This window comes from Oncorhynchus keta, chromosome 17 (genome assembly GCF_023373465.1).
Source record: "Oncorhynchus keta strain PuntledgeMale-10-30-2019 chromosome 17, Oket_V2, whole genome shotgun sequence".
Taxonomy (NCBI): Eukaryota; Metazoa; Chordata; class Actinopteri; order Salmoniformes; family Salmonidae; genus Oncorhynchus; species Oncorhynchus keta.
In genome coordinates this window covers 21,286,170-21,298,431 of record NC_068437.1, presented here as the reverse complement: position 1 = coordinate 21,298,431, position 12,262 = coordinate 21,286,170, and the positions used below count along the sequence as shown (strand labels likewise).

The 12,262-nt window shown below is 46.2% G+C and overlaps 1 protein-coding gene across 6 annotated transcripts in view; it reads left to right on the top strand.

The window, feature by feature from the left end:
- The window catches only part of si:dkey-246g23.2 (solute carrier family 66 member 2), a 70,164-nt gene that overhangs the window by 31,113 nt on the left and 26,789 nt on the right, over positions 1-12,262 (top strand). For all 6 annotated transcript variants that reach the window (XM_035790935.2, XM_035790933.2, XM_035790934.2 and 3 more), the window contains exon 4: positions 6,382-6,598. In XM_035790935.2, coding sequence (XP_035646828.1) covers positions 6,382-6,598 — 217 coding nt within the window. The remainder of the gene's footprint in view (positions 1-6,381; positions 6,599-12,262) is intronic.

The window sequence follows — 12,262 nt, the reverse complement described above, 5'->3', positions numbered from 1 at the left end:
CTGACTGGTGGAATGCTTCAGAGATGGTTCTCATTCTGGAAGGTTCTCCCAGGGCTCCAGTGTTCCTCAGTGGAGATGTTAGATTGACCATTGGGTTCTTTGTCACCTCCCTGACCCGAGGCCCTTCTCCCCTGATTGCTCAGTTTGGCCGGGCAGCCAGCTCTAGGAAGAGTCTTGGTGGTTCTAAACTTCTTCCTGTGTTCTTCAAATTCCTTTGACCTCATGGCTTGGTGTTTTCTCTGACATACACGGTCAACTGTGGGACCTTATGTACAGGTGTGTGCCTTTCCAAATCATGTCCAATCAATTGCATTTACCACAGGTGGACTCCAATCAAGTTGTAGAAACATCTCAAGGATGATAAATGGAAACAGGATGCACCTGAGCTCAATTTCGAGTCTCATAGCAAAGGGTCTGAATACTTATGTAAATAAGGTATTTCTGTTTCTAAAATCCTGTTTTAACTTGGTCATTATGAGGTATTGTGTGTAGATTGATGAGGATTTTTTTTTTTTATGTAATCCATTTTAGAATAAGGATGTAATACCCCAAAATTTGGAAAAATTCAAGGGATCTGAATACTTTTCCGAATGCACATTCCAGCTGCTGCTCTGTCAGAACGTTACCACGGTGGCAGGTGTTCTCGGGGTGTGATTACCGCATCACCCAGTCTGACCCCTGTCTAATTACCATCCGGCCTTCATTAAAAAGTCATTATTTAGATGGGATGTCCATTGACCTGCCTACTCCCTCCTTCCGCAGTCTATATTTTTTCACTCTGTGTGGCGTCAGAGAGCTGCACGGGCCTTTACCAGGATGTGTTCTGGGAGGCGTCAGAGAGCTGCACGGGCCTTTACCAGGATGTGTTCTGGGAGGCGTCAGAGAGCTGCACGGGCCTTTACCAGGATGTGTTCTGGGAGGCGTCAGAGAGCTGCACGGGCCTTTACCAGGATGTGTTCTGGGAGGCGTCAGAGAGCTGCACGGGCCTTTACCAGGATGTGTTCAGGGAGGTGTCAGAGAGCTGCACAGGCTTTCACCAGGATGTGTTCAGGGAGGTGTCAGAGAGCTGCACGGGCCTTTACCAGGATGTGTTCTGGGAGGTGTCAGAGAGCTGCACGGGCCTTTACCAGGATGTGTTCTGGGAGGTGTCAGAGAGCTGCACGGGCCTTTACCAGGATGTGTTCAGGGAGGTGTCAGAGAGCTGCACAGGCCTTTACCAGGATGTGTTCAGGGAGGTGTCAGAGAGCTGCACGGGCCTTTACCAGGATGTGTTCAGGGAGGTGTCAGAGAGATGCACAGGCTTTTACCAGGATGTGTTCAGGGAGGTGTCAGAGAGCTGCAGGATGTGTTCAGGGAGGTGTCAGAGAGCTGCACGGGCCTTTACCAGGATGTGTTCAGGGAGGTGTCAGAGAGCTGCACAGGCCTTTACCAGGATGTGTTCAGGGAGGTGTCAGAGAGCTGCACGGGCCTTTACCAGGATGTGTTCAGGGAGGTGTCAGAGAGCTGCACGGCCTTTACCAGGATGTGTTCAGGGAGGTGTCAGAGAGCTGCACGGGCCTTTACCAGGATGTGTTCAGGGAGGTGTCAGAGAGCTGCACGGGCCTTTACCAGGATGTGTTCAGGGAGGTGTCAGAGAGCTGCACAGGCTTTTACCAGGATGTGTGTCAGGGCTGCAGGGATGTCAGGTGTCAGAGAGCTGCATAGGCCTTTACCAGGATGTGTTCAGGGAGGTGTCAGAGAGCTGCACGGGCCTTTACCCGGATGTGTTCTGGGAGGTGTCAGAGAGCTGCACGGGCCTTTACCAGGATGTGTTCAGGGAGGTGTCAGAGAGCTGCACAGGCTTTTACCAGGATGTGTTCAGGGAGGTGTCAGAGAGCTGCACGGGCCTTTACCAAGATGTGTTCAGGGAGGTGTCAGAGAGCTGCATAGGCCTTTACCAGGATGTGTTCAGGGAGGTGTCAGAGAGCTGCACGGGCCTTTACCAGGATGTGTTCTGGGAGGTGTCAGAGAGCTGCACGGGCCTTTACCAGGATGTGTTCTGGGAGGATGCTGGATGATTGATTGATCAGTTCTAACCTGTTTGGCCAAGGAGGTCATTGTAATCCACAAAGAGGTCATTGCAATCCACAAGGAGGTCATTGCAATCCACAAGGAGGTCATTGCAATCCACAAGGAGGTCATTGCAATCCACATTGTCAAATAGACTAGTCTATCTCTGCTGCTCTGACAGAATAGAAACATTTGTTATAGTAATAGGTTAGGTGTCTGTGTCTGTCTTGTAGGCTACCTCAGAAAAGGAGTCGAGGACAAATCCTAACTTGGAAGTATGTGTAAATGTGTCCCTTTAAGTAAATAACTTGTCATAGAGGTGACGTCAATGGGACATTTGATGTCATGCAAAAGTTTGAGTTACCCACACTTTAAACTCAAGTATTCTGCCCGACTGTCAAGTTTAGTTTATTCTCTTAGATTTTTATGGAAAGTATCTTGAAAAGGCCCACCTAACATGACCTGCTTTAGTGAGCATTCAGGGACGTGATTGCCTTGGTTTGTGTTTCCTGTGAAATTATCTTCCAGGATAAAATTGTGTACTACTATGTGTATGAATATTATAATGACATATAATGCAAATCAGTCCTCATGATTTATTTTAATAAATGTTAATTGAACACAGGCAGGGGTTGATGTGTGACTGACCCAGGTCAGAACCATAGGACACTGCAGCAGGGCCACAAGACAATAGAATAGTACTGCAGTCATCTACTATATATAGCAAAATGCAAATATGGATATGCCTGAATGCCTAAATGATTTAGAAATTGTATTTTAATTCCAATTTAATCGGTGTACTTAGAGCTGCTTAATTGAATATAAGCTTAATGACATAGCTATATCAGCACGGTCTTTGTCCTTGTTCAGAATATTCAAAGAGCTTATGAGAAGGGTACGGTACATTTTATTTCTCAAGTAGAATTTGAGTAGAGCCACTTTCAGGCACACATTACTGCTCTCTGATCAGCAGTTATGCCCATGTCAGTCTGTCTGGTACCCAGTCAGTCTCAGATGCTGTAATACAGCTGTAATCGAAACCCCCTGTCACGTTCGTTCAAATTCAACTTGATGAATACAAAAATCCTACTTTTTGACTAGGGGCAAGATTTTAATGACTTTTTGGGCTCTGCAGTGTTCCTATGTAAAGTATTATGTGAAAGAGGTGAAGCTTGAAGAGGAAACATATTGTATGTTTTGTTTCCATGTTGAGTATGTGCAGTAACACACCTACTTGTGTAATATGAGACAGGACAGTGGTCTAGTGTTTCCTAATGAGAGGCCAATCAGTCCCACTGCTGACTGAGGAAACCAGGCCCTCTGTGTCTGCTGCCTTCGTTAAAGCCTGTGCTACCCAAACCTCAGTCTGTCCTGCAGGCTTCCCCTATGACAGCCAGATCTCTGCCCATGGCACTTGGGCATAGGTGCCATGTTAAGATTTCTAATTGAGAGGTGCTTTATTAGTCACAGTCTGAGTGATGCTGAGTAAAATGTGTGCAGACCACGCTGACTATGTATGCCTACTTCCTGTTATTCTCTTGGTTTGTCTGGCAGATCTGATTTAATTGTTTTATTATCTTGGATCCAACCTAACTGGATTCAACCTCCCTTTGAACAATCGATACTCGTGGGCGTACTATGAGCTGAAATGGCAGTATCTCTGTGCCGATGGTTGACCTGTCCCAGAGTCATGGGTTCAGAAGACAGACAGAGAGAGGGTGGCTGGGTTGGCCCTGGTGACCCAGCAGGAGGACAGCAGTGCAGGGATGGCATATGGAACTGGGACTCCCTTGGAACTGGGCATGGGGCCTGGGGTGGGATTTGGAGCCTGGGGTGGGCTGTGATGGAGTAGACCCATCACGAGCTGGGTCTCCTCTGGTTGGGAGGCTCAAAGTTGGCTCTATGGATGATGAGTTTGGATATTCTGGGCCTCTCTCTAGCTGTCTTTCTCTAGATATCTCTGTACTCTGCATGACATGAAATGCTTCGAGTGAAATGTGTCTTTCTTTCCCTCTCCTTTTCCTTGTTGTGGCTGAGATGGACAATCTTGATGGGGCGCTGTAACACTGCTAACACTGGCAGCTGTTTGTTGTACTGCCTGTCTTCCAGATGACTGGCAGAATGTAAACCCTAGATGCCATCCTAGATGTGGTTAGGGTGGACTCCGCTGTAAACCTGTTTGCCCTGGGTTACCGACACTGTCACGATGTTTGAATAATTTCCATTGAGCACTTTTGTTTGTTGCGGTTTTAGTAATTGAAATGTTTGATCTTTGAAGGGCTGTTGAAAAAAGAATCACCTCACCTCCCCACTTTTCCTCCTCAGTACAGTACCTTCTTGTGTGGGTCTTTTGAAGTGCGGCCTGTCAACAAGTCTGCTCTCCTCTCCAGACTGGCTAAGCTAAGCACAACACTGCCAGGGATCTCACTGGGAAGGACGGCCTGCCTCTGATGCTGTAGCAGCCTGGATGGCAGAGAGAGAAAAACGGGGATGACAGGAGAGGTTGAAAGGGGGAGATGAGAGGGACATTTACTGATTGTTCTTTTAGATGTGATTCAGATTCATTGGTTATGTTTATTCATTGTGTTTTACTGGACAATTTACTGTAGGTGTTTTTTGAGTGTGCAAATAAAACTATTAGGCTTTTAAAAGGAGAGGTGGAGTGCATGGAGAGAGAGAGGAGTGAATAGTTAGAGGGAGCTATACTGTATTTGGGAAAAACAGACCACAGTTTGGAAAACAGGGTAAGCTGTAGTAGTGCCAGTAGTGATTAGCCCGTCTAATTTAAAGGGGAGAGAAGCTTTCATGTGCCTGACAAAGGGCAGAGCTTTTACCACACTAGAACAGTGGGAGGGGGGGTGTGTAAAATCAGATTTTTCTGCAGGTGAAAATGAAGTCCTGTGAGGATTATTTTTTGAGTAAGGCCTGTTCAGATTCTATCAGTGTCAGCATCTGGCTCTACAGATATTATTCATGGTGGTGGGCCCTGGCGTGTGCGTGCTGTCATAAGCGAGTGTACGCGTCCTGTCCCCCTCTCTGTTCTGATCATCCATCCTGCCCCCCTCCCCCCAGATCCTATCTCTGTGTTGGATCTGTAGGAGCTTAATCATTAATCATGCACGCTGCTCGGTGCTCGCTATGAGACGTCTCACTCTGCCTCTCCCACAGTGCCGTGGGCCCGGCAACGGAGGTGGTGTGTAGCGGTCTGTGTTCCTGACAGGTGTGTCCCACCGTCGCCACTGTTCCCCCTGGCAGGTACTGCCGTGTGTTCTGTGCAGGCGCTCAGAATGCAGAACCTAATGACAATGCGCGGAACACAACCACTTCCTATATGGAAGGTCACAGTCCAGTCGGCTCACTAACAAATGGGCTCTTATTTAACTATCAATCCCATTCAGCTGATGTCAGCTCATTCTATTCCCCCCTCTCCAGTAATTTCAAAGGAATATGAGGCCATTGATCATGTGGGATGTCTTGTGAAGAGCTGACTGGTCCTATATATACCATTACCAGACAGAGAACCTCTGACACAGTATGCATGATTGTCTCTGGATTTTAGGTCACTCTTATTTCAGCTTGTGACCCTCAGGGGGGTCTCTTTAGTACTCTCTCTTTCTGACTGTTCTTGTCTTTTATGTCATGCAGTCTTCCTCATTCTCTTTCTTTTTAGGTCGTTTGTCCATGAATTGCATTAGAATACAATTAGATGAACAATGGCAATAATAACGTCACTGAAGCAGATCTGGAACTGTATTTAAATGCCTCTATTTTCTGTGAACAGTCTTCTCTCTAGGGCTCTGCTACTACAGTAGGCCGACCCTATTGGGCTGCCAGTGCAAACAGAAAATAATGGATGGAAGTTTAAATATTCTTAGAATATCTGAATAATGAATATTTGTTACAGTGAGAAAAGAGCTCTCGGTCTGTGACCACATTTTCTTTCAGCTGCCATGTTGCGTCCCTTTCTCATTGGTCAGAGTGTAGGCTTCGCCTCAACGGCTACATTTGACTTTACTTTGAAAAAGCAGAACTTGAAAGCACAATCTGGTTAAATGAGTTAGGGAATAGCTCTCTATAGCTTTGTATTGGCTCTGTGTGGTGGAAAGGGCCCAGTGATGACACTTGCAGGGTCCAGAGCCAGATTGTTTTTGATTTGATGAAAAAGCTTCTGAGTCTCTGTTTCATTCACTTACTTGCACTCTATTGATTTGTGTGGTGTGTTCAATGAATGTCTGTGATGGTGCATTTTCTAATGAAGGGATCTCTCCCCCTCCCCTTCTCCCTCTATCACTCCCTCTCTCTTCCTCCCCCTTCTCTCCCACCCCCTCTTAGATCTGGACCTGCGCTACTTCTGGAGCTGGAGTGCATTTGAGGACTACCTGCTATTCTGTTTTGCCTTCACGGTGCTGTGTGCCTTCCTCACCCTTCTCCTGCTGGACTCTGTGCTGTTCGTGGAGGGCCTGGGCTCCCTGGCCGTGCTGTTTGAGGCCATGCTGGGGGTGCCACAGCTTCTGCATAACTTCCACAACCACTCCACCCGCGGCATGAGGTGAGTGAGTGGCCTGGCAGGCTGGCACACACTCCATGAAACCTCTGTGGGGTACACTGAGTTTACAAAACATTAGGATCACCTTCCTAATGTTGAGTTGCAGCCCCTTTTGCCCTTAGGGCATGGACTTGAGAATATGTCGAAAGCATTCAACAGGGATGCAGTTGTGTCAAGTTGGCTGGATGTACTTTGGGTGGTGGACCATTATTGATACGCACGGGAAACTGTTGAGTGTGAAAAACCCAGCAGCGTTGCAATTCTTGACACACTCAAACCAGTGTGCCTGGCACCTACTACCATACTCTGTTCAAATGCACTGAAATCTTTTGTCTTGCCCATTCACCCACTGAATGGCGCACTTACACAATCCATGTCTCAATTGAGGCTTAAAAATCCTTTAATCTGTCTCATCTTCATGTACACTGATTGAAGTGGATTTAACAGGTGACATCAATAAGGAATCATAGCTTTCACCTGGTCAGTGTGTGTGTGTGTGTGTGTGTGTGTGTGTGTGTGTGTGTGTGTGTGTGTGGGTGGGTGTGTGTGTGGGTGGGTGTATACAGTACGAGTCAACATTTCAGACACACCTACTCATTTATTTGTATTATTTTCTACATTGTAGAATAGAATACGCTAGGGAGCCAGCCAGTTATCGTTAGCTAGCTAGTTAACAGTACACTTTAGCTTAAGACAAGCAAGGTAAACCATGAATCTACCATGAATCTAGCTAGGTAGACAGTGTTTAAGATCACACACGTAATGTTAGCTAATGAGACAACCAGCTGACATTAGGTAGTTAAACAACAATGAACAAAGTGCCAACAATGCCACAGTGTTGGGAGCTAGCTAACATTAGGCTCTAACTAGAAAAGCAAACAGCTCTGAGAAACAAATAGTAACGTCAGCTAGGGAGCCAGCCAGCTAATGTTAGCTAACAGTACACTTTAGCTTGAAATGAAACCACTTTCTGTCAAAATTAAAATAATATCTAAAAATGTAGATAGCTATTGCTAGACTATTTTACCTGTATACATCATCATGCATGATGAACGCTTCTCCCTGTCAGGAATGCCATACCACAGTTGCCCTTAGTTTGAAGATGTAATCCGGAGACAGGTGTTTTCTCCATCTCTTTAGCTATCATACTCTAACTCCACTGATTTCAAAACTTGATCTTCCAGAAAGTGGAGAGCAACACATATGCAGCTCCACTACACAATACATAAAAAAGCATTGTTTGACAGGATTACCAACACAGACTGACGAGCTCAAATAGACAGCAGCCTTCAATATGGCAGACCAATCCGCTCTCCCCTCTCGGCATGTCCAGCCCACTCATTTATATCAGCCAATCATGGCTAGTGGGAAGGTTGCTAACTTTTTCTGTGGCTTAACCAACAAGGCTCGTAATTTCGTATTTACAGATGGCATACAGATGAACCACCCATGTGGAGATCATCCGTTCACCTACTCTGCGTCTCACAAAGAGACAGCGGTTGGAACCAAAAATCTAACATTTTGACTCATCAGACCAAAGGACAGATTTCCACCAGTCTAATGTCCATTGCTGATGTTTCTTTGCCGAAGCAAGTCTCTTCTTATTATTGGTGTCCTTTAGTAATGGTTTCTTTGCAGCAATTCGACCATGAAGGCCTGATTCACGGTCTCCTCAGAACAGTTGATTTTGAGATGTCTGTTATTTGAACTCTGTGAAACATTTATTTGGGCTGCAATCTGAGGTGCAGTTAACTCTAATGAACTTATCCTTTGCAGCAGACCTTTCCTGTGGTGGTCCACATGAGAGCCAGTTTCATCATAGCGCTTGATGGTTTTTGCGACTGCACTTGAAGAAACTTTCAAAGTTGTTAATGTTCAGTATTGACTGACCTTCATGTCTTAAAGTAATGATGGACTGTCGTTTGTCTTTGCTTATTTGAGCTGTTCTTACCATAATATAGACTTGGTATTTTACCAAATAGGGCTATCTTCTGTATACCACTCCTACCTTGTCACAACACAACTGATTGGCTCAAATGCATTAAGAAGGCACACCTGTTAATTGAAATGCATTCCAGGTGACTACCTCAAGAAACTGGTTGAGAGAATGCCAAGACTGTGCAAAGCTGTCATCAAGGCAAAGGGTGGCTACTTTGAAGAATCTCAAATATAAAATATATTTTGATTTCTTTAACACTTTTTTGGTTACTTCACATGCTGAAGCTGACCCCGAAGTTCAGCGAGGCAATACGGAACAGAGGCTGGCCTCCTAGAAAGAGAGACCACACTTAGGTGACCGTAGTAGTGATAGTAGCTATAGTACTAGAATAACACACTGAGAGAGCATGCTACCCACTGATCCACCACTGTAGAGACACCCAGAGACAGAGATGAACCGGGCCTCATGTTCTCACTGATTGGGTGAGCAAGTTGCCGCCCAGAGCCACGGTGCAATCACGTCAAGGACAAAGACATTACAGTCTAGCACCAGGGCTGTGACATATTGATTGTGTTAATATAAAATATGAATTACAATTGGAAACCATATAAATGAGCCCTCATTCCTCCGTTGCATGCTTAAACTGTGCTCTTGATGGTTAATTTGCCTCATAAAAAGCTGTGCTGCCTGAAGCATGTCTCCACTCTGACTTATCTACATGGAACTGAGGACGGACGAGGAAGGATAGCTTCTGTTAATGTGCTGAGCTGTGACTGCTGTCTCATAGTATGGTTATTCTGTCTTGAGGACAAATGTAACTGATTGTATTTGGACTACAGTAGGGTTGGGCACTATACCGTATACCAGGGTATTTGGAAATACCTAAGGGATGGTTTTCATATACCATCAATACCGTTCAAACTATTTATTGGAAGTTTTTAAATATTTTTTTACTAAATATTTTTTTCTAACTACTTTTTAAGGAAATACCTGCAGTCAATATGCAATATGTTACGAGAGAAAGCAGATTGAGTTAATTTCGCCTTGTCACATTATTTTACATTATGAAGCTTACCGTACTTCCCCAGAATAGTTTGTTATAAAGAGCACAACGGGAGAAAGCGGGAGCTGATGAGTCTATAGCGTTCTACAGTGCATTTTGGAAAGTATTCAGACCCCTTGACATTTTCCACATTTTGTTACGTTACAGCTTTATTAAATTTTCCCCTCATCAATCTACACACAATACCCCATAATGACAAAGCAAATCAGGTTTTTTGAAAAACATGTATGAAAATTAATTAAAAAAAATAAGAAACTGAAATATCAGATGTACATACAGTGGGGCAAAAAAGTAATTAGTCAGCCACCAATTGTGCCACCATAATTTGCAAATAAATTCAATAAAAATCCTACAATGTGATTTTCTGGATTTTGTTTCTCATTTTGTCTGTCATAGTTGAAGTGTACCTATGATGAAAATTACAGGCCTCTCTCATCTTTTTAAGTGGGAGAACTTGCACAATTGGTGGCTGACTAAATACTTTTTTGCCCCACTGTAAGTATTCAGATCCTTAACCAGTACTTTGTTGAATCACCTTTGGCAGCGAACCACCGCATTTAACCATGGCAAGGTGACTGGGAATGTGCCAGAATACAAACAGAGTGGTCATTCCCTCCTTAAGGCAATCAAACAGGCGAAACGTCAGTATAGAGACAAAGTGGAATCGCAATTCAACGGCTCAGACACGAGATGTATGTGGAAGGGTCTACAGACAATCACGGACTACTAAAGGAAAACCAGCTACGTCGCAAACTTCAATGCCTTGCTCACAGTCAAGCTAAACACGTTCTTTGCTCGTTTTGAGGATAACACAGTGCCACCGACACAGCCAGCTACCAAGGACTGTAGGTTCTCCTTATCCGTGGCCATCGTGAGTAAGACATTTTAACCCTTGCAGGATTGCCGGCCCAGACGACATCCCTAGCCGTGTCCTCAGCTGGCTGGTGTGTTTAAGGACATATTCAATCTCTCCCTATCCCAGTTTGCTGTTCCCACATGCTTCAAGATGGCCACCATTTGTCCCTATTCCCAAGAATGCAAATGTAACTGAACTAAGTGACTATTGCCCTGCACTCACTTCTGTCATCATGAAGTGCTGGATTCTAACCAGGTTGTCTGGTAGTGACGCCTCAAGCACTGAGATGCAGTGTCTTAGACCGCTGCGCCACTCGGGAGCCCAATATATAAGGTCCCACAGTTGACAGTGCATGTCAGAGCAAAAACCAAGCCAGAGCAAAAACCAAGCCACGAGGTCGAAGGAATTGTCCGTAGAGCTCCGAGACAAGATTGTGTCGAGGCATAGATCTGGGGAAGGGTACCAAAAAAGGTCTGCATCATTGAAGATCCCAAGGACGCAGTGGCATCCATCATTCTTACATGGAAGACGTTTGGAACCACCGAGACTCTTCCTAGAGCTGATTTATTTCACAGCAGTGCTACCTGCTGGCAGTAAGCTTCTCTTATTTGATTGAGAGATTCAATCGTCATTAAGTAACATAATGGTTGGGGACTCTGAATATTTACATTCATGCTCTTTGAAATATAAAAAAAAAACTTTTTCCCAAAATTGTTAAACTGCAGGGCACTCCCACATAGGGTTGTGGCGGTGATTGTCAAGCAAATATCTGTCGGTTTCATGGTAATTAACCGTTAATTAACATAAACACATTTAGGATCTCCGGGCTTCCACACAGCCTACAAGCCATTTTAAAAAGTCTAATAAATCCATGACATATAGCCTACACCTTCGCTGGGGCTGCTGGGGCTGCTGCTGGTGGGTTGATGGTGAACTGGGGCTGCTTCTGGTGGGTTGATGGTGAGCTGGGGCTGCTGCTGGTGGGTTGGTGGTGAGCTGGGACTACTTCTGGTGGGTTGATGGTGAGCTGGGGCTGCTGCTGGTGGGTTGGTGGTGAGCTGGGGCTGCTGCTGGTGGGTTGGTGTTGAGCTGGGACTGCTGCTGGTGGGTTGGTGGTGAGCTGGGGCTGCTGCTGGTGGGTTGGTGGTGAGCTGGGGCTGCTGCTGGTGGGTTGGTGGTGAGCTGGGGCTGCTGCTGGTGGGTTGGTGGTGAGCTGGGACTACTTCTGGTGGTTTGGTGGTGAGCTGGGGCTGCTTCTGGTGGGTTGGTAGTGAGCTGGGGCTGCTGCTGGTGGGTTGATGGTGAGCTGGGACTGCTGCTGGTGGGTTGGTGGTGAGCTGGGACTGCTGCTGGTGGGTTGATGGTGAGCTGGGGCTGCTGCTGGTGGGTTGGTGGTGAGCTGGTGCTGCTGCTGGTGAGTTGGTGGTGAGCTGGGACTGCTTCTGGTGGGTTGGTGATGAGCTGGGACTGCTTCTGGTGGGTTGGTGATGAGCTGGGACTGCTTCTGGTGGGTTGGTGGTAAGCTGGGGCTGCTGCTGGTGGGTTGGTGATGAGCTGGGACTGCTTCTGGTGGGTTGGTGATGAGCTGGGACTGCTTCTGGTGGGTTGGTGGTGAGCTGGGACTGCTTCTGGTGGGTTGGTGGTGAGCTGGGGCTGCTGCTGGTGGGTTGGTTGGTGGTAAGCTGGGGCTGCTTCTAGTGGGTTGGTGATGAGCTGGGACTGCTTCTGGTGGGTTGGTGATGAGCTGGGACTGCTTCTGGTGGGTTGGTGGTAAGCTGGGGCTGCTTCTGGTGGGTTGGTGGTAAGCTG